This window comes from Zonotrichia albicollis, chromosome 5, assembly GCF_047830755.1.
Source record: "Zonotrichia albicollis isolate bZonAlb1 chromosome 5, bZonAlb1.hap1, whole genome shotgun sequence".
Taxonomy (NCBI): Eukaryota; Metazoa; Chordata; class Aves; order Passeriformes; family Passerellidae; genus Zonotrichia; species Zonotrichia albicollis.
In genome coordinates, this window is record NC_133823.1 from 10,030,166 (window position 1) to 10,053,580 (window position 23,415).

The window sequence follows — 23,415 nt, forward strand, 5'->3', positions numbered from 1 at the left end:
TCCCAAGCCAGTCGCAGAGGAAAGCAGGGATCATTTCAAGACCAATTTGGAGCAGATTAATGAAAAAAAGGCTTAATGAGGCATGGACCCCTCAAAGAATGCTGGACAAATCCACCCCCGATGAGGGTGGGGAGATAAGAAAGATTGTGAGAAACGAGTCAGGACCATTAACCTTGGGCTATGAAGGAGGTTCTTGAGAGTCTAATTCTTGTCACAAGGTCAAGCTTTTACAAAGCAATTAAGGATCCCCATAATATCAACCTACAGGCACACACACACATACTCAAAGCCTTCTGACCTCGGGGACTCTGGACTCATTTCCGTTCTCTTGATTGTCTCTCCCCCTCTGCTTGCACTGCTTGCAAAATACACCTTCGAGTAATGGTAGGAATGATGTGTCTCCTGCCTTGTGCAAGAAGTTGTAGTTGTAGTTGTACTAATCTGTAATTGTACTTGTGCTGATCTGCCCTAAACTAAAGGGGACAACCAGATATATCATAGAATAATAGAATTTTGGGATTAGAAGAGACTTTAAAGATTGCCTATTGCCACCTCCCTGCCATGGGCAGGGGCACCTTTCACTAGAACATGTCATGTGCTGTGCTGTACAAAAAGGGAAAAATAAAACTTTAATTTAAAGCCTATAGTGTGACAGAGAAGTCTGACGTTACTACTACTGTAATTTCTGCCCATGCAACTGAGGTATAGAATTTTACAAGTTTACAGAATAAAGTATTGGAAAGTACTGGAAGGAACATTTCTTTTATGTAAATACATTCTTAGAGATGACCAGCTGCTGAAATAATTGTAGAAAGCAAGAAAAGTATAGGAGTTTTGTGGTAAATATTATCTGTGCAATAAGGTGTCAAAGCCTGTTCAAAATGTGAGTAATTCAACTTAGTTTGATTATTTTCTTTCTCAGAAGCCACTGCTATATACAGAAATAATTTTCTTTTATGACAGGAACACAATCTGTGTGATCATGCTTATAACTTGTTGAAATTACAAGGACCAGCTGCAATTCAATCAGCTGTAGATTTCTATATATTAAAATCTGGGATGATTTTCTTTTTTCCAAAAGCAAAAATTCCACTTTCATTTCTTTGTAGTACCAGGACCTGGTACTCCAGTACAGGAGTTCCTGTAATTTTTTTTTTAATAACAACATAACTCTTATCTCCTCACTGCTTCCTTTGGCTTAAAAAGGGCTAAGCTAAAGGTACAGAACACATTCTACCAATTTTTGAAGCTTTTATTTTCCGCAGCAGCATGACATCTTACCAACAAAGCAATACAATAATTAGCGAATCCTAATGTCATATGTATGGAGATCAAATTTACAACATATGTAAGCTGCCCATTCTGGAGGAGTGGTGTAACTGAAGGCAGAGAGACCTTGAGAGTGTGGAGGATCTGGAGGGGAAGCATGTGAGGAGTAGCTGAGGTCATTTGGTCTGTTCAGCCTGGAAAAGAAGAGACTGAGGGGAGGCCCCAACTCAGTCCACAACATCCACAGCATGAGAGGAAGAGGAGGGGCAGGCCGCGATCTCTTCTCTGGGGAGACAATGACAGAACCCAGAGGGAATGGCCCGAAGCTGCGTCACGGAAGTTTTAGACTGAATATCAGGAAAAGGTTCTTCACCCACAGGGTGTTTGGGCACTGGAACAGGCTCCCCAGGGAAGTGGTCACGGCACCAAGCCCAACAGAGTTCAAGAAGTGTTTGGACAGTGCTCTCAGGCACAGAATGTGACTCTTGGGGATGTCCTGTGCAGGACCAGGAGTTGGACTCACTGATCCTTGTGGTCCCCTCCCATTCGGGGTATTCCATGTTTCTAAATCTCTTAAAGAAATAAGGTCCTGTAAGATTTTTTTGTGGCCTATACAAGCTGGGGCAAACACTACAGGAGCAACAAGATGAACAGTAACAACCCAAGAAAGAGCTGTAAAGTTGTCTTCTGTGCATCATTATGCATTTACTATGCATAACTCTGCAGATAAAAAAGAGATGAGCTAGCATTGCTGCACGTGGCCAGGGAAAAGCTGGCCTGCCAGGAAGTGATTGCTCCAATCTATGGACTTTTACAAAGGTGCTGCCATCCTGTTTAGTCATGCTCTTGAAATTGGTCCCCATAAAAATTACTAAGAACTACTCTTGATAGCAGCACTAATGAGACAGTGAAGATGACTTGCAGTTTTGCAGAGGACATACAAATTTCAGGAAAGGATCATGGGAACTGGCCCTGTAAGAACAACACCTTTATTTAAAAACACAGTGCTCCTACCGCTTGACTGAGGCAAGAAAGGCTTGATGGCATCAATAAGTACATTCTAGAGCAGTAATGATTCCCAAATAGAAAAAGGCACTGGGATTAAAGGAATTTTGTCCCTGTCTCACATATCCTGTGACCACATAAGCAGCTGAGATTGTGTTGGTGTCCTGAGAAGCATCATTTTAGACTTAATTTCTTCCTGGTGAAGGTAGGTGCTAATTAAAGTATGGAACTATTTATTTCAGGTTAAGCCACTAAATATTAAATATAGTGTTTGACAAGATCATAGCTAGAACATGCAGAAAGACTGATTCAGTCTCTTGAAGAAATGAACAGCTGTACACTTTTTCTTTTCCTCTGTGGCACAGAGGAGTGAGCCATGCTAGACATTTTGACAGAGTAAATTAATAGCAAGTATTTAATACACAAGGATGGCATTCATGTTGTTGACTTGGGTAATAATAAAAGTACAAAGAAATGTCTCCTTAAAAATAATCAAGTCAGTTGCACAATCCATTCAGCAAACTGCTGAACAGTGGGAATTGCGCCTTTCCCTCTGGTTTTAAGAGAACTTCTTCATGAAGTGCAGTTTGAGGTAGGCGATGGTGAGGAAGATGAGTGTCATGCAGGCCAGAGCCAGGTGGTTCTGCCACAGCCCCCAGGTGCTCATATCGATGCCTTGACTCTCCAGATACTCCTCTCCAGTACATGGCCTGCAGATAAATGCACACACATTGATAAGCTTAGTCCCTTGATAACCCACTCAGCATGATCTAGGAAGATCTGTAGAAATTGTAATGTGGTTGCAATGGGCAAGCACCAGCTATGTGTCAGTGGTTAATTTTCCATCGTAAATTTGCTTTTCTTGTAGCTCCAGTTTCACATAGGAAGCTGAAATGGATTTTGTGAGGGTGTACAATTGTGTGTGTGTGCATAGCTCTCACTAAATACAGTTTGAAGAAAGGTAAGAAGCATAATATGAGGTATTTCTAGTGTCATAAATACTAAATATGCCAACAAGCAGAATGTTCCATGCAGTGGAATGCAAAAATCCAATCAAAGGTTCCTTTTCATGAAAAAGCTCACAGATTCTCTGATCACCAGTGAGTATCTCTGATACTCACACTGATGTTCTAGGACTTCTAAGGCTGCTGATGGTGGGATTCATTTCAGTGTACCACAATACTTACATGCGGCCTGTCTCTCGATAGCTACCGCCACTGTTTAACACTGTGCTGTTACTGCTGCCACAGAAGTTCAGACCAGGCAATTCATTGATCTGTAAAGCCTTTTAAAATAAAAGAAACAATGACAACAGAAATTAGTAGGTAAAGAAGTGATACATTATCAAGATGAGAAATAATGCAATTAGAGTCATCCTAAAAATGTGCTGGTATGACTATTATATTGGCCAAATCCTCATTTTTTAGCAAAGTAGCAGAGTTTTTTTTTTCTTTTAAGAGAGGGATGTATATAGCCTGTACACACCTAGTAAAGCATGCACCACAACAGGCTTTACCACTTCTCCCAGGCCAGGCTATTTCTGCACAGGCACAGTAAAGCCCAAATTTCTCTGCAAAACATCACTCTGACTTAAAGTTTTGCAAATTAGGAGAAAAGCTTTAGCAAGTTTTTGTTTGATTGATGGAAAAGACAAATAGGAGATTTTTACTTCTTTGGGTGGGGATGACATTATTCTTTACTTTGAAACATTTCTGCTAGCTGAAGTCCAGTGAATGTAGTAGTTGTGTCTCTCATATGAGGTATTTCCAAACTACTGAAATGAGCTCTTCTCAACAGCAATTGGTGCTAGTTGATGAGAAGCCCTTCTTGTTTCAAGACACTGCACAATACTCCAAGGTTGTTGTACCTAATTAGCTTTCCTTTTCCTTGTTAGGCCACCAAGTGTGAAGATTTCATTGCCACGATTCAAGACATTCCTTTCTAGCAAACCATTTCCAGGTTTGTACGCAGGAAATCAGAGCACTTACTGTCATTCCATAGCGAGGGATGCTAAAATATTTGAGCCAAGAGAGCCAGGCCATGACGCTTGTGAGATTGACCAGCAACCCAGAGAAAATCTAGAGGCAGTGTTTACCCAAAAAAAGCCATAACAAAAAGAAAAAAAACCAGATTACAAATTACATGCTTTTATCATGGGTCCTTCTCTAGCTCTTCCCACATGCTTCCTTTCTAGGGGTCCCACATAGGTTCACGTGAACTCTCTGCTCCTCCTCAGTGTGGAACTGCTCTGGGTTTTGCCTGTGTGCCCTGAGTCTGAGGCAATGTGGATTTTGGCTGTAGGTTCAGCTCTGCCTCATCATAAGTGCCAATCTCCTGACTGTGGCTGTGTGTTGCCCAGTTTAACATGCCCAAGGTGGGGCCTGCAGCTGGGGAGGACAGCTGGGCTAGTGGTCTCAGAAAACAGGGCCTGCACGTCATGCTCTCAGCCAGACACATTTGCCTTTCACAAAGTTAAGGGAGAGAGGATGAAATGTCTAAGGGGCTTTCTTACTTTCCAGGCAGTTTTCTGTCTGCTAGAGCCCAGAGAAGAAGTCAGAGGAACCGCTCTCCTCCTCACAACCAGCCCTCCAGCCTCTAACTTCTTGTTTTTCCAAAGGACAAATATTCCACCCCACAGCATCAGGATACTCAAACCAGAACAAATCAGGATATGTTAACCCCAACAGACTTTTTGCAGAATTCAGCTGAACTCCATGCTAGTAGGATTTCTGGATTTCAGCATTTCTGGGATTTCATAATCCAGACCAGAGAACTGAAAAGTGCTACTCACAATCATAAAAACAAATGCAACAGTCGAGAGTAGGTTTGCTATAGTGACCACGCTCTGTCCTGCTGCAATGGCAAGTGCCATGGAAGTGGCTGTGTAGGACACCATCATAAGAGTGAACATCATTATGAAGAAGGCTTCTGCTGTTGGTTTCAAACCTTAAAGATCAGAATAAGAAGGGCTTCAGAATGATCCTGCTGAAAGCTCTGCCATAACCTGAACACTATCGTGATTTTCCTAGTGTGTCCTGCTTTCAAATTACATCTTGTCTGCCAGCACAGGCTGTGTCACTGTGACCCAAGACTGCTGTGGTGCCTGTGACAGCCCTTATCTGTCTATCTTGACAGTGGAAGAAGATAGGATGAATAAGTAGTATGCCCAAAACTGCAGTAAGACTGAAGGTAGTAGAATGTGTGGAAGTACTGTACTTCACACATCCATCGTGGCTGCAAGTTGTCCATCAAAGGAGAAACTTCCAGTGCACTTCCATGAGAGGCAGCTGTACATTATTTCACTAGTTTCCAGCAGAGAGCTCTCCTAAAAAATCTAGCAGCTTTGAGGCGGTTATGGATTCAGTAGCAAGGTCTGTTTCTCTCCAGTTTTACAGTTTGAGAGCCTCTTGCTGATGTGGCCTTGTTTCCTATTCCTTAGGGTAAAAACTCAGACCAAAGCCAACAAATTGGCATTAATTCACACAGTATTAAGATCTTAAAATAAAACCTTTTCTTTTAGATATTCTTGCAAGGATCAGAAAAGTATCTTGTAAGAGTCATCAGAAGCCAAGAAGGCCATAGATGAAAAGGAATAAATCAAAACCATGTTGTAAACGTTATGGCTTCCTTCTAAGGACAGTGAAGATGAGACATGTCACAGATTCTCTGATGAATGTTTTAATCTTTGTGTCTTTTCTGTAGAAAACAACATGGTGTGCTAACAGTAAGCTCAGTAGCCAATGCCACGCCAGTGTAGGGATTTAGCTCATATAAACATCTGTGTATGCATACACATCTGTAAGATGCACATGCCATGATTTATTGGGGGGGGTGGAGTGAGACTGTAGAAGACCATACTTGCCTAGCATGAAGTAAACTATGCAGGTGAAGATGATGCTGGGCATGGTCCTTATGGGTATTAAATCAGCCATTAGCTTTGCTATGAAGTATGCAGATGTTCTGTAGTACCCACTGATATATTCATGCCTGGAACACAGAGATAGGTACAGCGCACTACAAATTTAACCATTAAAAACCAGTTTGATTTTCACCCCTTGACAAATGTATTCTAGCTCAAACTAGAAGAAAATCTTTTATACTTGGGCTATAATGTCCAGTAAGCCTATACAGTATAGAACTGGTGACATTTTCATATGCAAGTGAACATGGGTATTTGTGCACATAATTTTTAGTAAATTTATGTCTCATGTCTTCGAGACAGAGTGTAAAGTTTGAATAATTTTCATATTTTATACAGCATAGCTTTAAAGAATCCAGTTAGATGACATTTATTGCCCTCACTAGCAAGTCACGCATTATTAATCAATGCCAACATTGAGTATTCAAGGGGTTTTTACCAACTGTGTTAATAATATTACACTCTGAGCCAGTTGTAATCATAGGCACCTTTTGAGGGGTTTGCAGACAACTGACTGATAGACTAAGAGAGTATATTTGCAATGAGCACTATCATTAAAATAATTGGAAAATTCTGCACTAACTGTACTTAAATGACATTTACAGCATGTCAGAAAAACTCATAGTCTAACAGCAGAGTCTGGTATCTTTTTTGTATGTTTTACTTACATAAATATCTTCTTTTCTACAACAAAGAGTTCAAGAGCTGAGACACTGCTGAAACACTGGTTGGTGGTCAGAAAGAACATTGCACCCACTCTGCAAAATAGCAAAACAGTGAGCTGTTATTTAACATGGGATGTAAATGTAGTGTTTCCACAACAGAGTACATAAATCCACTTGCAGTTCATGAAGTTTAGTAATGTTTGACCTTCCATCCCAAAATCCATGGAAAACTCTTAGCTATGAGTCTGAATCTGTAATAAGCCTGACATAGATGTGGTACAGTCATTATTTGTTTTTGGCATGCAATGATAGCACATTCTCTGATGCAGCCAAAATATAGAAAATCAACTGAGGTTTCTTTTGAGGGGCTGTGGTTTGGTTTTTCCTTGATGTAATTTCCTTCACATTCTCAGATGGTGAAGCATTTGTCTGCTGCAAACAGAGAAGAACCAAATAAAGAGTGTGAGAAGTACTTTTAACCTTTTCCACAAAAATTTAAGGCACTTCCTACTCAATTTAAAACTGGGTTGTTTTTAAACAAATGCTATGAAGTCTTATGGGATTAAGAACCCAGAGGTTTCATAGTGGCAAACTCATGTGTCAGGTCAGGCCAGGTCATACAGCTGTCAAAATTATACATAGAGCAGCATAATTTGAAAATCTCTTACTGCTGGTAAATTCAAGTGTGTGAGTAGAAACAGTTGCAAGGTTACAACTTTAGCTACCTAGGTTTATGTATCCACAAGTCTGTATATTTTAACACCCTCAGTTCTGCAGGGACCTTGCTAAAGGAACAAAATCACATCTTCACTTCCAATTCACACAGGCTTGGCCTTACTGATGTGAAGGGAAGCATTTGCTTTCAAGAGGTATTAAGCTCCTTTGAAGGGAGCTTTATCAAATTTTCAAACATCCATTGCCTAGACTGACTGACCTGTTCTGTAGTCCAGCAGAGTTCTCCTCAAGCCCAAAGAAGATGGCACCTACAACCAGTCCCAGAAGAGCTGTAATACCAAGCTAAATGGGAAAAGGAGAAAAGAGGAGGGGAAGTATCATTCTCATTGCTTCAAAGGTTTTCCTGAGTGCCAGGATGAGGATGACAGTTTATTCTCATGCTCCACAGTGTGTGGTTACTGGGCTCTATCATACATCTTACCCATGGGATTGTTTGTAATGAGATGCTACAACAGGGCTACAGATATGCCGATATTTGCAGTCTGTAACTATTTAAATAGCAGAGATAACAGGACTTACTTAAAAGACTGAAGTGGGTGCATCACAGTTTTTAAATGCTAAGTGCAAATGACAAAAAAAATCTCAGGAAAACAATGGTATCAGGCAGTTCTGTCACTTTTAAGCCTGAGCAATGCAAGAGTCTTAACACCATAAAGTATTTGATCCTTGGTACCTTCTCTTGCTAAGATCCTGCCGAAAGGAGCAAATGTCAGGGATAATTCAGCTCCCAAGCCAGTTGCAGTGGAAAGCAGGGATCATTTCAAGACCAATTTGGAGCAGATTAATGAAAAAAGGCTTAATGAGGCATGGACCCCTCAGAGAATGCTGGACAAATCCACCCCCGATGAGGGTGGGGAGATAAGAAAGATTGTGAGAAACAAGTCAGGATCATTAACCTTGGGCTATGAAGGAGGTTCTTGAGAGTCTAATTCTTGTCACAAGGTCAAGCTTTTACAAAGCAATTAAGGATCCCCATAATATCAACCTACAGGCACACACACACACTCAAAGCCATCTGACGTCAGGGACTCTGGACTTGTTTTACCTCCACACCAGCCCTCATTACATAATTCCCTCATTATATAAAACATGATGAAGTTAATTTATACCCCTGGCTACTGGCCCCTCCTGAATTGCTGAGAATTGCAGTGGGAGTTTTTGTGGTGCTGTGGCTGCAGAGTTTGGCCCATGAATTAGGGGATTCCTGAGGATTAGTCACTCTGCAGACAACAGCTGGACTTCATTTTGAAATCAATGTGCAACTCTGAAGGAGTCAACATTTTTGGTTCCGATCCTTCAGAAAAAGCAGCACCGACAGAGCCAGTGTTTATCTTTCATGGTGGGTGCTGAACCCCATTGTGGACTTAATGACACCTTGTCCAGAAGACATCATCACCAATGTGAACAGTCAAATAACCAAACAGCACACACATTACAAGGTTGCAAAAAAATTTTTGCACTTTTGCCAGCTGCCAGCACTTAGTTTTGTGCTGAAGTTTAGTGAAGTACACAAATACAGTCTGTTAACTTTTCCGGGCGGGGGAGAGGATTTGAGGCCAAACCCCACAGTGCCAAGCCTGGGCAATTAGAGTCAAATCTGAAGAATGCTCTCGAGCAAACGTGTGAAACTTCTTGGGACATAATGTGCTCCTGGCTGGGAGCAGCAGAATACCCTGCTGGGACAGGTCTTACCTCCCAAAGCCTTTCAGTAGTCCAAAATTAATTACTGAACAGTCCCACATTTGGGAGCATTCAGAACACCTTTTATCCCCAGACTCCTAGACCTTGAGCACTCTTCCTTCAGATGCTTACTGCAGTCAAGATATCAAGAGGCAAAACCATCCCCGTGACTTATCTAATACTCCAGGAGCCAAATAAATTCAACGTATATCACAAAACCATAGATACAAATAGCCTTACCTGAGCTATGGAAGCCTGAGGGTTTCCTATCAGGTTTTTAAATGTGCGCCTGGACACCCATTTCAGCTGGTGGAGGAAGGAATTGGCATATGTGATTTGCCGGAAAAGTGGTTTGGTTTTCTTTTTGTTTCCTGAAGAAATGCTCTCTAAATGTGCTTTTGTTTCTCGGTAGTAGGCAGAGTTGGAGTATTTTTCTGCTAATTGCTCCGCCAAGGTCTTATCATATTCAGAGCATTCTTCAGTTCTCTCTGCTGGAAAGATTAAAAAACCAGAAGAATTAAGATGTACACATAGTTCCAGTGATTCACTGCACTCAGTCCCATAGGACAGTTCAAAAGAGTTGGTATAAATAAGATAAAAAAATCTGTGTTTGCCTGTGCAACCTGTCCCACAAGCAGCAGCAGCCTCTCAGCTCTCTGGCAAGGCAAACCCTTGTCTGCCCATGGAGTTGCAACATGGCTTTTAATCAAAAAGTGATTTTACATCCCCTTTGTCCCCAGAGGCTTCTGTAAGTGATCTGTTTCACAGATAAAGACATAATCCTGGACTTTCCAGACTTTTAGATCCAGGTAATCCTGCATGTATCCACTTTGGTCATATATAAATTTCAGCTGGACCTCCTTTTTTTCTTAACTGTGGTATAGTGTGAACTTTTGCAATGACAGATGTAATGTGTCATATCTGCCAGCTGTAATATTTGCCAGACCCTGATCAGAGCACTTTTGTAAAATGATGGCTGCTCCTTTGGTAAAGGTATAGTGAAAATGTGCTTGAGCACTCAGCATATTCATTACTTCATTTGCCTTTTCACTCCTGTGAAAAGAGAGTAAGTTATTACTGAGTGGCAGCAGAGAAGTATAAGAAAGCATGCTCCAAAAATTAGGTGAGAGCTGATTCATTAGTTTGGGGATAATTTCTGCCTTAGCACAACTGCAGAGAAACATCAGATGAGCAGTGGTACCCTATGTCTACCTCTTCCCACCCTGCTCAGAGGAAGGAAAACAGTAATTTCCTAACAGAAAAGTTGTTACATTAGGTAAAATAGTCAAGTCATAACTGCATCAAATTACGTCCTTAACAGGAACAATTATCCTGGTTTATCATCTCCGCTTCTGCAGGATTTCAGCTGGTTTGCCTTGAAGAGGAAAGAAGTTATTTCTGTGTGCTGAGAGTTACCAAAACAGTTTTTTAATCCCCATTCCCACACATGTGAGGATAACTTGACTCAGCTATGGGTTTCATACCTGTGTTACTGTCATCAGCCTTGCTCATTGCCACGGCGGTGGAGTCTCCATTGATGACGTCCAGGAAAAAATCGGCGGGGTTGTTGTAGGGCTCGCACTGGTAGCCTGTGGTGACATTGACACTGTGGTGACACTGACACTGTGGTGACAGCGTTTTGAGCCCTACATGGGTTTGTGTGACTGGCCAAGGACCATGCTTGGCTGTCAAGAGCACAGCCACACGTCCTGCCATGGAGCAGCCTGCCCCAAAGCATGGCAGCCTTTGGGAAGTCCACACTTTCTAGAGGGATGAGCAGCACTGCCAAGCAGCACCATCAGCAAAAGCAAGGTGACAGCTAGCCCCGTGCTCTTCCCAGCCCTAGCCCAGGCTTCCTCTAATTAAGATGTACCAGGAAGAGCTCACCCAAATCCACATGTGGGCCAAGAGGAGAAACACCCAGAGAAGTGCTCAGCCTGTTAAAATAGTGGACCTTCTTGGACGCACCGTGTCCAATTCTGGCCCAGAGCTATGGGCATTGCGCTCAAGCTGGTGCAAACCAAAGGATGGCCCTGCTGGAAGTAGTGCTCACCAATGGACTGAAAGTACTCGATGGCGTGCTGGGCTGGCCCATGGTACAGCACTCTCCCTGCAGCCAGCAGTGTCAAGCTGTCAAACAGTCGGAATATGGAGTACCGAGGCTGGTGGATGGAGAAGATGATTGTCCTTCCTTGTTTTGACATCCTGAATGTGAAGAATGACAGAGATGTCAGCTTTGCAAGTTGATTCAGTGTTTAGAAAAGAGCGTTTGAAAGTTAAGTCTTGATGAAGTCTGATTAACTTGGTATGCCAGAGAAGGAAGAAGAAATAAAAAAAAAAGAAAAAATATATTTAGGTCGTATTTACAGTGTCTGTATGAGAAAAGAATTCTCACTTTGGAGAGAGAGAATTCGTTCAGTTTTTTTCCTACTCTGTTCACATCCTTGGCTCACTGGTAAATAATTACATGTCTGAATTCCCTGTTTGCTCATTTGAACTGTAATTCAAGTCAAATACAACTGAAGTCTAGCAGAGCGGAGTGCTGAGAACAGGAAGCTGTTTCTAAGGCCACCACCTTTTCAGCAGCAGTAGGACAGCATTAGCAGTGCTGGAATCAAGTCCCGTGGTTGGCTCATCCAAGAACAAGATGGCAGGATCCGTGATGAGCTCCATCCCAATATTGGTCCTTTTTCGCTCTCCTCCAGACACCCCACGAGTGAACTGGGTACCAACCTAATAAAAAAACCAAGAAACTGGTCTTGTTTGGCCCAAGGAGAAATCCTTCAACAAACGGTATTGCACCCACATGGCAGTCTCTGGGGAGAGTTGTGAGAAATTCTGGCTCTACACTCAGAAGCAGATGTAAATGTTATCTTACACACAGCCTCGTTCTTAATGTTAGCATTACTTGAGGTCTTGTCTTTTTCTCCAACCACTAACTTTCACTTTCACCTTTGCCTTTCTTTTTACCTGCAATGTAGTACCATATGGCAGCATCAGCACAGTCTGTACAAGTCTCCATACAGAAATGTCACTAATTATTTAATTGCTGAAACATCCTGTTGAAATTGACTTTTTTTCTTTTAAATCTGCCATGATGACTCATTTGGTTAATTAATAAACCACTTACTACATTTGAAGTAACATGTTTACAGGCCTTACCTTGGAATCTGCAACTTTGCTCAAACCCAGTTCCTTGATGATCTGATTCACTCGTTCATTTTTCTCCTGTTCCTTTACTGACTTTGGCAAGCGGAGTGCCGCTGAGAACTTCAGATTTTCTCTTACAGTCAGGGTTCCCATGACCACATCATCCTTCATTTAAAAAATAGGGGTAGATACTTGGTGGTTGCTCAGCAGTTTCTATTTATTCCTCTGAGAACTGTATCTACCTATGTTTTATGCTGTCCCTGCATGCAGAGGGACAGTAGCAGCAGCCAGAACATGCAGTAAGGTGCATCTTCAATGCCCGTGTCATGGAAGACTTTGTATTTCATGCATGTAATTATATTTGCCTTAATTCATAAAGCAACGCCACATAGGAAACAGTGTCCATCATGAATGATATAAAAATATATAAACAGACAAGCATTGAAAACAGTCCCTTATGTATTCTTACCTTATTCAGTGTTTTGGAGGTGTTGAGGGAGAGACTCAGGGGCTGAAGGGACTTAGGGAGCAGCTACAGCTCAGGTCATTCCCACAGTGTGTGTGCCCGTGTAGCCTCAGCCCACCGCAGGTGAGAAGAGGGAGAAAAGAGGGAAGGTAAAGAGAGGTTGGGTCCATGTGGGTTAGGGTGGTGGTGTTCAGCATCCAAACTTGTTTGGTCAAAGGAGGATGGAGGGGAGGTTTTAAGATATCATTTGCCTGTCTCTTGCAAAGGGAATCTGCCAGTTGTGGGAAGTTGAGATTTACATGTGGTTTGAGAGGCCACCTTTCTGTAACATGTTGACATAATTTTAAGGAGTTTTCATTGATTCTTGGATGAAGGCAAGGTATTTGCAACAAAGCAGCAACTTCTTACAATGGAATCCACAGATAAAAGTTACTTACCTGTACTACATAGCCAGAGGTACATTTAAAGTTGGCGGGCTGAGGAGCTCCATTGATCAAAATGTCACCAGAGAGTCCATGGGGATCCTTCCTTGCAGCCAAAATGTCCAGTAGCCTAAAGGAAAAGTTGGTTACTTTGTCAGATGAATGTACAGGAGGCAAAGCTCTCTGAACTTCAAACCCAACTCATGGAAAGAACAGCTACATAAAAGCAGATCAAATTAAATTTCTGCAATCTAGAAAACCCCCAGCAACTTTCAAGGACTGAGTTTCTTTTGTCCTGGTTTCCTAAGGAAATGAGATCCATGCAGGTCCATGTCCATTTTTTCAATAATTTGAGTTTATCCTCAAGCTGGTTACACATTAGCAGAATGGTGAATAAGGAGTGAGTATCAGTAAACTGTGGACTAAAGCTGAATTTCACCTTTCTCATATAATCTGTCTTTTGGAATTCAAGTATTTCTCAGAAAACAGTGAGACTTATACAGCCCTAAATAAAAACTCAATCTTTCTCTGAAAGAGAAGGCCACTACTGCTAAATGTGTACAATTTCACTTTCTCCTTGGTGCAATTTCTGTGGAGGGTGAAGGGATCACTTACGAAGATTTACCACTGCCAGTGGGTCCCAAAATTGCATTCAATCCCGGTTTCATGATGCCACTGTAAGAAAAAATGGATAAGTTTTACCTAATAGTTAGGGTGAGGTTATTTCTTTGTCTTTTTCAACTGGTAGACCAGTGTAATTTATCCGTACAACTACTTTCTGCATGCCATTAATTTTGGAATTAATGAAGCTGCCTAATCACAAGCAATATTTAAGATCAGACTTCACCTTAACTTTTTATTCTTAATTCAAGAAAAACTAATAATCATATAATAGAACAGAAACATGACTAAAATGTAGCAAAATCTGTACATGTATTTTTACCACATGGGTCTCTACAAGAGAAGCACACACTTGCTTTAACCATACTCAGTTCTAAAGGTATTATTCTCTCAACAGAGAGAATAATAGTCCCTGTAGTCAGAATAAACTAGGGATTTGTCTGTGCTTAAAATGTAATAGTTTCTCTTTATCTGACATTAAAGCCCCATGAAACTCAAAAGCCAGATGGCAAATGTCACAAATGACCCATGTTAGTCAACTGAGGTACCACAACATATGGCTTTTGAGGAAAGCAATAAAGCCTTTAAGAGCTCATGTTTTGTGGAAATTCCCTGGGCAAAGAGTAGGATAGAGCTACAAAAAAGGGTAAGTATTTATGATAGAAATTGGAGTTAGGGAGCTGAAAGTCATGGGTGACTTGGAATGGCATATTGTATGCCAATGCCTTGCACTGAGTTTAACTACTGAGCTGTGAATGGGCAAGTTTATTCACTGATTATTGAACAAAGACCATAGTGACAGACTGCTTTACTGCAGTAGCGCTCACTGGGGAAAAAAAGGCAAAACAACTCAAAAAAAAAAAAAGCCAAAACTCCAGAAACCTTTACATTACTTCAAAGTTAACCTAACCCTCACTAATATTATTAATGTGTTAAATGTTTTAAGTTTAACCCCCCAAAAAATTAACTTTTCCCAAGGCCACCTAAGGGAAGGACAAACCACGAAGGACAGGCTGCTGGTATCTCAGTTAAACACCCTGGCACAGTGGGAGGATTGCCAGGCAGTGGAGAGCAAGCAGAGCTGGCTGGTGTGCCCAGTGCTGTAGGAGCCAGGAGGACTCTATGCCCAGGGCCAAAGGAAGTCTGCTCTCTGATGTACAAGCTCAGCCCAGGGACTGAGCACCTGGGCTTTAGCACAGCTGACAGCAAACACAAAGCAACCACACATATAAATAATTTTTCTAAACCTTGGTCTGCATGTTGTGCTGTATGGCTCAGTGACATGAGTGAAGTCAACTCTGCAGACATAAATAAAACTTACAGGTACTCTAATGGGATGTTTAAATACATACTTGACATCTTTCAAAACTTGTTTTTTGGTGGTTTTTCGGAAACACGGGAACCCAGTCTTTGTCTTCACATGGTAGCAGATGTTGTGGAAGGTAAGGACACTTCCTGCCTTGCCAGCCAAATCTGGCAAGGGCTGTGTTTTACTGGGAATGCCATTTGTACTGGATTCTGACATCTGAATACACAGGTGTGGCTGGTCTTCTGCCATCTTTCCTCTGGACATGAAACACAAGAAAGAGAAGATTTGATTCAGTATGAAGAAGAAAGGTGTGTGTGTTTTGGGCTCAGTGTTTGGCATGGGGCCCATGTGGGGCTGCAAGAGGCCCGTCTAGGAGTATCTCTTTTGGATAGGAAGGTTGGGTCCGGTGGGCTCAGACCTGGAGATGACACAAAGCTGATGAGGGTCTGTCAGAGGTAGGGAGATACGAGAGTTTCCCTCCACCCTGATGGTCTGCAGGGTGGACTGACCTTGGGAGACCACAGCTGCCCACCCAGCTGCCCTCTGAGGTGAATATCTGCTCTGGCACCTAGACTTCCTTCTCTAGGGTCTGTTTCTCCCTCATTTTCTCACTCATCTCTCACAGTTGCTGAACAACATCTTTTGCCCTTTCTTACATGTTTCCAGAGAAGCTTTATCACCATCCCTCATGCCCTCAGCAGCTGGAAGTGGCTGTGTCTGCCCCAGTACCACCCCAGAATCCTTTCCCACAGAATCCTCCCCCTCCAACTACCCCTCAGCAGCAGCACCTGGCCACAGGTAGCAACTGTTCTATTAATCTAAATTATTTTGTGAAGGATATAGCAACATGGAAACTGACACTGCTGCCAAGTAATTCTCTTCCTTGGGTTTGCTTTCCATGTGAGAAGGTAGTTGTGGAATAATTAAAGTTATCTCACCTCTCTCATTGGCCAGGCTTCTGCCTGTGAGCCATCCACTTGCACAGTGGAGCATCCCTGGCTGTCCCTGTGCACACAGACCTTTGTCCCCTTTGCTCCTCCTTAAGGGTCATCTTGGGGAGAGGAAGAGTCTGGCCTCTCTGTATAACATATTGACTCATCAGAGTCTAGTTACTTTAAATATCACTATGGGAAAAGTTAACAATGCAATAGTTCCTGGGAATCAAGAGGGAAGGTGATCAGCGGGGAGCTCTGGGGTGACCAGTCCTCTACCTCAGCATAGTTACACTGCTTACAGCAAGAAAGGAGGCAAATTATGACACAATTTCAGACATGCTGAATGAATTTGAGAGCTGTCAGTAAAAAGAGCACTGGGAAAAAAAAAAAGCCATTTAATCTAACAGGCTCATATGGTCATATAAAAGCCCAAATGCAAGCCCTTCTCTTGTCAGTTTGCTCAGGGTGCTTGACACACAGCTGAGCTCTCCTTGGTGGCTATCAGCACAGTGAAACCTCTGGAAGCTCAACATTCAGCAACCGGCCTATCTCCACATTGAGGCTGGTTCATCTGTCTCCCAGTGGTACTATCTCAAATTTAGCCCAAGACTGCCTCTTCTGAAAAGCTGCAGTCTTCTGTGCTGGCAAAAATATAAGGTCATAATGCTTTAGTAGCCAGTAATCTTGGCCCAGTGCAAAGAAACCCTGTTTGAAATGTAATTACAATGGATCTAGCTTTAATTTTAGCTAAAATGCATTTTGAATAAGTTGAACATCAATCAAATGTGCAACATTTAAAATATAGAAGCCTTTCACTGAAAAACTGCATACACTCTCACTGGTACCAGAGAAGATTTACCTGCCTGGAGGAGGACAGGTAATTTTATATGGCTATTTTTCCTGCAGTTTCTAGGTTAATCTGTCTGGACATCAATCACTGCCTTTTGAAAGGATGTTTTGGTAAATTAGAGATGTGCATTCAGAGGGAACTTGTCACTTAAAGTCTCCCCAAATGCTGAGCAGATATTTGCTGAGCTAGGTGCCAAAAACACAACCACAGGGGCAACACTACATGTAGGCATTGGAAAATCCCTTGAGCTGTTGGACAGCCAAGCAGCACAGAGTGCAGAAGTCAGGAGACAGTGTGACTATGACCTGGATATATCATTACATATATAAAGTATTTGGATTAGCATTTTGCTTGATCCCATTTTTTGCTCACCTTAATATTTCAGTATTACAGATGCAACATTATGACCAAATGAGAAAAAAAATGAGGTACAGTTTGACCTCAGACATAATCAACAGAATGGTTACATTTTTCTTTGTTTAGTTTGATTTTGTTGGTGTTTGGTCTTTTTTCCCAAAGACCAGCATAAAAACCTAGCTCAGCACTTGCACTGAAATTTCTGAAATGCTCTTCAGGAATCAAACAATTTTTTTAGCAATTGAAGAAATTAATTTTTCCAGATTGAACTAGACAGGTAGACAATAAGCAGAGAATCAGAAACTGTTTTCTCAAGTGAAGGATCATGCTGCTTTTACAGTGTTGTTCCTAAGAACAGACAGTCTGTTGTAGTCAAATTTAGTCCATCAATCAAGATAGGATGAGATTGTACACTTCCTTGCAAAAATGTGTGTAGAAGCTATATAATTAAATCAGGTATGGGAAGAATTACATATACCTATAGCAAACAGTCTCTAAATGGCTATTTAATACAGCTGTCAGCAGGAAACTTCCAGTTCAGGAAGGCTTGATAACTCAAATTTCCAGAGAAAAACAACATTCTTTGCTATTGTCCCTTGGGAAAACATTAACTACAGGGAGCTGTGAGCAGAGGTTGGATTCAGGTCTCACTGGATCTCAGGTTTAGGTTGTCACTGCCCTTCCTGGCTGCAGGGTGCTTGTGCCACTCACAGGGACAGGGTGGGGTGCAGCAGGTAGAACACCTGGTACATGGATTTACCTGTGTTCTGCTCCTCCCTTCAGGACAAAAAAGTGTATTGTTGGGGACATGCCATTTATCAAAGTAAAAAACTCCATCTATTTCAAATGCTACATTAATACTGAAAATAGCATTTCACACTTTCAGAGCTACTAAAATTTATTGCAGAAAACAAAAAGCAGAATGCTCATTCACTTAGAGCTGGTGTGGTTATTTCTGCTGTATAAAATCTGTGCTGCCTGCTCTCTTCTGAAAGGGACATCACCACCGCAAGATCTCCACCACAGCAGCTCCTTGATCTCGCAGGATGACAGGGCTCAGGACATTCTTCTTCCCTCTGTGTCACAGACATCTTTTCATTAAAATCCTTTTGTTAGGATTTTTCCTGCTGAAGCTGAGAAGTTTCAGCAACAAAGTGTAAACAATGGTTATCTGCTGCTGTGGAATACAACAGGTGGATCTGTGATTGGTCTCCTGTAGATGTTTGGATTTACTGACCACTCACAGCAGAGCTGCTCTCCCTCTCTGCTGGGACATGATCTTTGTTATTCATTCTTTTCTATTCTTAGCTTAGCTAGCTTCTGAGAACCTTTCCTTCTATTTCTTTTTAGTATAGTTACAATGTATTATATATATCATAAAATAATAAATCAAGCCTTCTGAACATGAGGTCAACATTCTCGCCTCTCTTCACCTCAAGACTCCTGTGACTGCTGTCACACCTCTGGTGGGAAGGGCCTTCTGGAAGTCTCAAACTCCTGCTTGTCCCTCAGAGCAGGTCTGGCATCAGCAGGAGACTGGGTCAGCTGTGGCTCTGCCTGGGGGATCCGTGGAAGCCTCTGGGAGCGGCCATTGGATCTCAGCTAACTGTGCTCAGAGAAGATGAAGTGCAAACAGCAGAAAATAGGCACTCTTGCTAAAATCAGGCATTGGATTTACTTTGCTTTTTTGGATGCCTCTTTTTTGCTGCGGTGTAAAAAGTTGCAAATCTGTATGGTATTTCACAAAACAGCCTTCCCATTTCTGATCTAGCAATAAACTTCACCTGAGGAACAGAGGGTCCTGCTCCTTCACAGCTAATGTAATTGTCAGCTGTTTGCAACCACGCCTCAGAAATTGAATCTTTAAAATATTGCAGATTCTATAAGTTAAAAAATAATTATTTAAATTTAATCTGGCATACAGCCATGAAACATTTTAAGTCAGAACACTTACAGGACAAAGAAACAACCAATATGAATGTTAATCAAATCAATTTCTATGCAAATTTTAAATTAAGTTTCTCAGATTTCATTGCCATTGGCTTACAAATATTTACTTTAGATCAGATATGAGCAAGAGATGCTATAACAACATATACTTCCTGCTGTATTCAGAAGTATTTGTTAATCTCAATAAAGTGTTACATATTCTCATAGTATCAGCTGTGAGTATAGTACACTTTGCATCAGCAGAATTAAAAATTTATAAACTCTCTGGAAATTTTGCAAATTTTGTTTTGCCAAATAGTTTTGAAATATTTCTATTGCCACTGATTTCAGCATAATTTCAGCTCAGGTCAAATAGAAAATAATTTTCTTCAGAGATGTAGTCTCAAAAAATTTTGCCAGGACACAAATTACTGGACCTAGAGATTTAACCTTTGATTAGTGGCAAAATAAAACTACTTTCTTTAAAACAACCAGGAAACCTCTTTGCCCACTGTTTCAATACAGGTAAAATTAATGTCTCAGTACCGTCATTTTCCTGAGTATTCTTCTGAGACTTGTAAAGTACAAAGTTTCATTTTTTCCTACACACACAAAAGGGAACTAAACAAAACCATCAAACAACAACAAAATGTGCTACAAAGTTAAGTTGATTCAAACATGATTGACTCCACAGCAAAACAATTTCAGTAAATGTACTTGTGTCCTTCAAGATACATTGCCTATATAAAAAACTAAGGAACATTTATTCCTATCAGTATTCCTGCAAAGCTTTTGGCACCAGGGGGATTTGCAGTTCAAATAGAAAAAAAAAAAAAACACAATAAAGAACATACTATAAGAGGGGTAGTAAAATTATGAATAGCAAAACTCAGACATGCGTTTTTAAAAATCCAGGTAGATACTCAATAGATTTTATCTTTATAGAGAATAAGTATTGAAGTTACTTAAGGAGAAAGATTTTTAGAGACAGAAGTGGCGTTCAGCATAATTTTCTAAAGGAAGATCCTCTAAACCCTTTTAAAAAACAGTCTTTTTCTTTTTTCTGGATACTTGAACATGCCAGAGAAACCGCAGTTAAGTGTGCTATTATTTCTCTTATTTTTACACCGCAGTGGTTACAAAGTTAAGTCTTGTAGCCTGCAAGCTGAATCAGTACTGTATGTGCATTTTGGACTTTTGAGATATATATATATATATATAAATTCAGAGAAGCTGTAACCTTTCAATATATATAAATTCACAGAACCCTTTCTTCCCTCCTTCTTTAGCCATTTCCAGGGATGTGACTGACCAGATAATGGCTGTGGGGATGCAAAGGGGGCAGGACCACACATTCCTCTTTCTCAGAAACATGTGCAGGAAATTAAAACCGTTTGAGTAAATGAGGATAATGCGATTGAGGCAATCTGTAAATTAATTGCCAGCCTATTTACCGCGGATTTGTAATCTACCTTCAACGAAAAGAGCACAAATGTTAACGAGCATGAGGGAGCACTGAGAATGGCAGCTCCAGCAAAATTGTCTCATTTTTCACTTTTTTACTGATTTTAATTTCTGCCTTGAAGCTTCCACACCCCCACCTTTTATAAAGCATGTTTTCATTGATTTTTTGCCTTCCCAGTAAAATCCCTTGAAAAGCCGGGAGAAGGCAGGTGAGCGTTTTGCTGCGGTTTCCTTGGGTGCTGGAGAAGAACAGCTACTGAATATTATCCTACAGCAATGGCAGTGCAAGCAATTCATGGACGAGGGAACAAGCCACTACATGGAGCTAAACCTGCCTGAGTAAAAGGGCTGAGCTGCTGCACCTGTTCCACTCACCAGCAGCAGGTCCGGGTCGGCGCCGCGGGGCTGCTGAGGAGGCGGCAGAGGCGCTGCGAGGAATGCAGGATCCGGGGAAGGGAGGAGCGAGGCACAGCTCCGTGACACAGCTCCGAGGCACAGCTCCGAGGCGCAGCTCCGCGGCGCGGCTCCGCGGCACAGCTCCTCCGAGGAACAGCTCCGAGGCTCACTCAGCTCGCAGGGCTGGGCAGTGCCACATCTCACATCTGCTGCAGGACGGGCCGGCAGCTGGGTACCCTGTGCTCCATCACCCCGCGAGTCTCCACCCTCTCCCTTTGTAGGGAGGGCAGGGCCGGGGCGCGCCCCGCTTCCACCTTTTCTCCTTTCAGCTGCCACAACCCACCCGTGCCCACAGCGGGGACACTGTCAGGGAAGGAGAGCATCCCCACCGGCCCAAGGCTTGCAGCCAAGAACAGGGCTGGCAAAGCCGGCAGGGTGGGATGAATCCCAGCACGGCATGTCAGACAACGCTCAGCTGGCTGTGATATCTTCTTGCCCAGTATCCTGGAGACAGATACATTTTCCTTCAGTTCCAAATACCTGCAAAAATGCAAAGGCTTTTCTGAGCCCATACAGGACAGTATGTGGGTATGACATTGATGCTGTGTAAAGAACCAAAGGTAAGACAGCCCTTGCTATACAAAGCAAGAGCACTGGTCCCCAGCCGAGGTTACTGGGCAGCATCAGCCACAGATTTCCAGAAGCTGTGCTAACTTGGAGCAGGATCACTGACAAGTATACCTCTTCTCCCACATGCTCCCTGATGCAGTTTTGCTTTCCAGGACACATGTAGCTTCCAGTAACCCCAAAGATGATTTTGGACAAACTCTGGGGGATACTGAAGGAGCTCCTTCAGTTCTGTTGGCACTATAGCATATGAGGGCTCTGCCAGACCTTTGACAAATGCATGACCCCATGGAGTCACAATCTTTCTCCTTGGGAGATGACACAGAAGAGTACATGTTATGGATGGTTTCCATTTAAAATCATGATTTTTTAAAATAATCTCTTTTTCCTAGCAAGACTCATCACTAATTATTAAATATCAAGGGTGCCCATAAGAGCTCTCCTGGACAAAACACCACAGGGCAAGATCTTTTTATGTAGCTGTAACCTAGGATGGGTAAGTATATAATTGTTCATGAACCATGCTTCTGAGACTTTGGTCTTTCTTTTATCAATGACTTTATAATAATTAACTCTCTACTGTATTTATATAAGACTTAGAAGCATGCCACCAGCTAGTGAAAACATTGCATGGTCCCCGTGGCATTTGAGAAGGTGCACGTGTCTCCAAGGAGGTGCAGAAATACTGCTATCTATCTTGTTCAGGGAGAGTGTGTCTGCAGCCTGGGCTGGAAACCTCAGCAGACAATTTGTATTATCAGATCTGGCCTTTCCCCAGGCAGCTTGGATGCAGGACTCAAAGGTATAAGTTGCTACACTGGGATGAGCTGTTGACTCCCTAGAAAGCCCTGCAGAGAGACTCTGACAAGTTGAAGGACTGGGAAATCACCAACCACATGAACTTTAAAGACAAGTGCTGTATTTTGCTATTGTTGGGACAGGGCAACCCTGGATGTATGGACAGGCTGGGGAATGAGAGGCTGGAGAGCAGCCCTGTGCAAAGGGCCCTGGGGGTGCTGGTCCATGGAAAGTTGAATGTGAGTCAGCAGTGCCCTGGCAGCTAGGAGGGCCAACCCTGTCCTGGGGGGCATCAGGCACAGCATGGCCAGCTGGGCAAGGGAGGGGATTGTCCTGCTCTGCTCTGCACTGGGGTGGCCTCACCTTGAGTGCTGGGGGCAGTTTGGGGTGCCAATATATAAGAAAGTATGAACTATAGAGAGCATCCAAAGGGGGGCAACAAAGATGGTGAAGGGCTTTGAGGACCAGCCATACCAGGAGTGGCTGAGGGTCACTTGGTCTGTTCGGCCCGGAGAAGAGGAAGCTGAGGAGAGACCCCATTGCAGTTACAGCTTCGTTGTGAGAGGAAGAGGAGGGACAGACACTGACCTCTTCTCTGTGGTGACAATGACAGAAGCCCGGGGAATGGCCTGAAGTTGTGTCAGGAGAGGTTTAGGCTGGATATTAGAAAAAAGTTTCTTTGCCCAGAGGGTGGTTGAGCGCTGGAAAGGCTCCCCAGGGAAGTGGTCACAGCTCCAAGCCTGACAGGGTTCAAGATTTTGGGCAATACCCTTAGGTACATGGTGTGGTTCTTGTGACTGTCCTATGATGGGCCAAGA

At 42.4% G+C, this 23,415-nt stretch overlaps 1 protein-coding gene across 3 annotated transcripts; it reads right to left on the minus strand.

Moving 5' to 3' along the window:
- Positions 1–462: 462 nt before the first annotated feature.
- ABCG2 (ATP binding cassette subfamily G member 2 (JR blood group)) lies at positions 463–21,723 on the minus strand. 3 transcript variants are annotated; one of them, XM_074540746.1, is made up of 16 exons: positions 21,152–21,723; positions 15,285–15,497; positions 13,927–13,986; positions 13,327–13,441; positions 12,436–12,588; positions 11,849–12,006; positions 11,327–11,478; positions 10,758–10,862; positions 9,514–9,761; positions 7,793–7,875; positions 6,862–6,951; positions 6,137–6,261; positions 5,066–5,220; positions 4,263–4,352; positions 3,462–3,559; positions 463–2,984 (listed from the first exon to the last, which is right to left on the minus strand). In XM_074540746.1, exons 2-16 carry the CDS (start codon positions 15,488–15,490, stop codon positions 2,834–2,836), a joined length of 1,989 nt encoding a protein of 662 aa, XP_074396847.1. In that variant the 5' UTR covers positions 15,491–15,497; positions 21,152–21,723; the 3' UTR covers positions 463–2,833. The 3 variants fall into 3 exon arrangements, with proteins under 3 accessions (XP_074396847.1, XP_014121273.2, XP_026648157.2); XM_014265798.3 differs by having other exon boundaries at positions 9,514–9,764; positions 21,152–21,667; XM_026792356.2 differs by lacking the exons at positions 13,327–13,441; positions 13,927–13,986; positions 15,285–15,497; positions 21,152–21,723 and adding an exon at positions 12,893–13,320 and having other exon boundaries at positions 9,514–9,764.
- Between the last annotated feature and the right edge of the window lie 1,692 nt (positions 21,724–23,415).

Bases quoted from the DNA above. Each gene is read 5' to 3' on its own strand.
- ABCG2 (XM_014265798.3), bottom strand. From the start codon at position 15,490: ATGGCAGAAGACCAGCCACACCTGTGTATTCAGATGTCAGAATCCAGT. The intron at 6,262-6,861 runs GTAAGTAAAACA...TCTGTGTTCCAG, and splicing joins GTAGAAAAGAAGATATTTAT to GCATGAATATATCAGTGGGT. The intron at 3,560-4,262 runs GTAAGTGCTCTG...TTATTTTAAAAG, and splicing joins TCCCTCGCTATGGAATGACA to GCTTTACAGATCAATGAATT.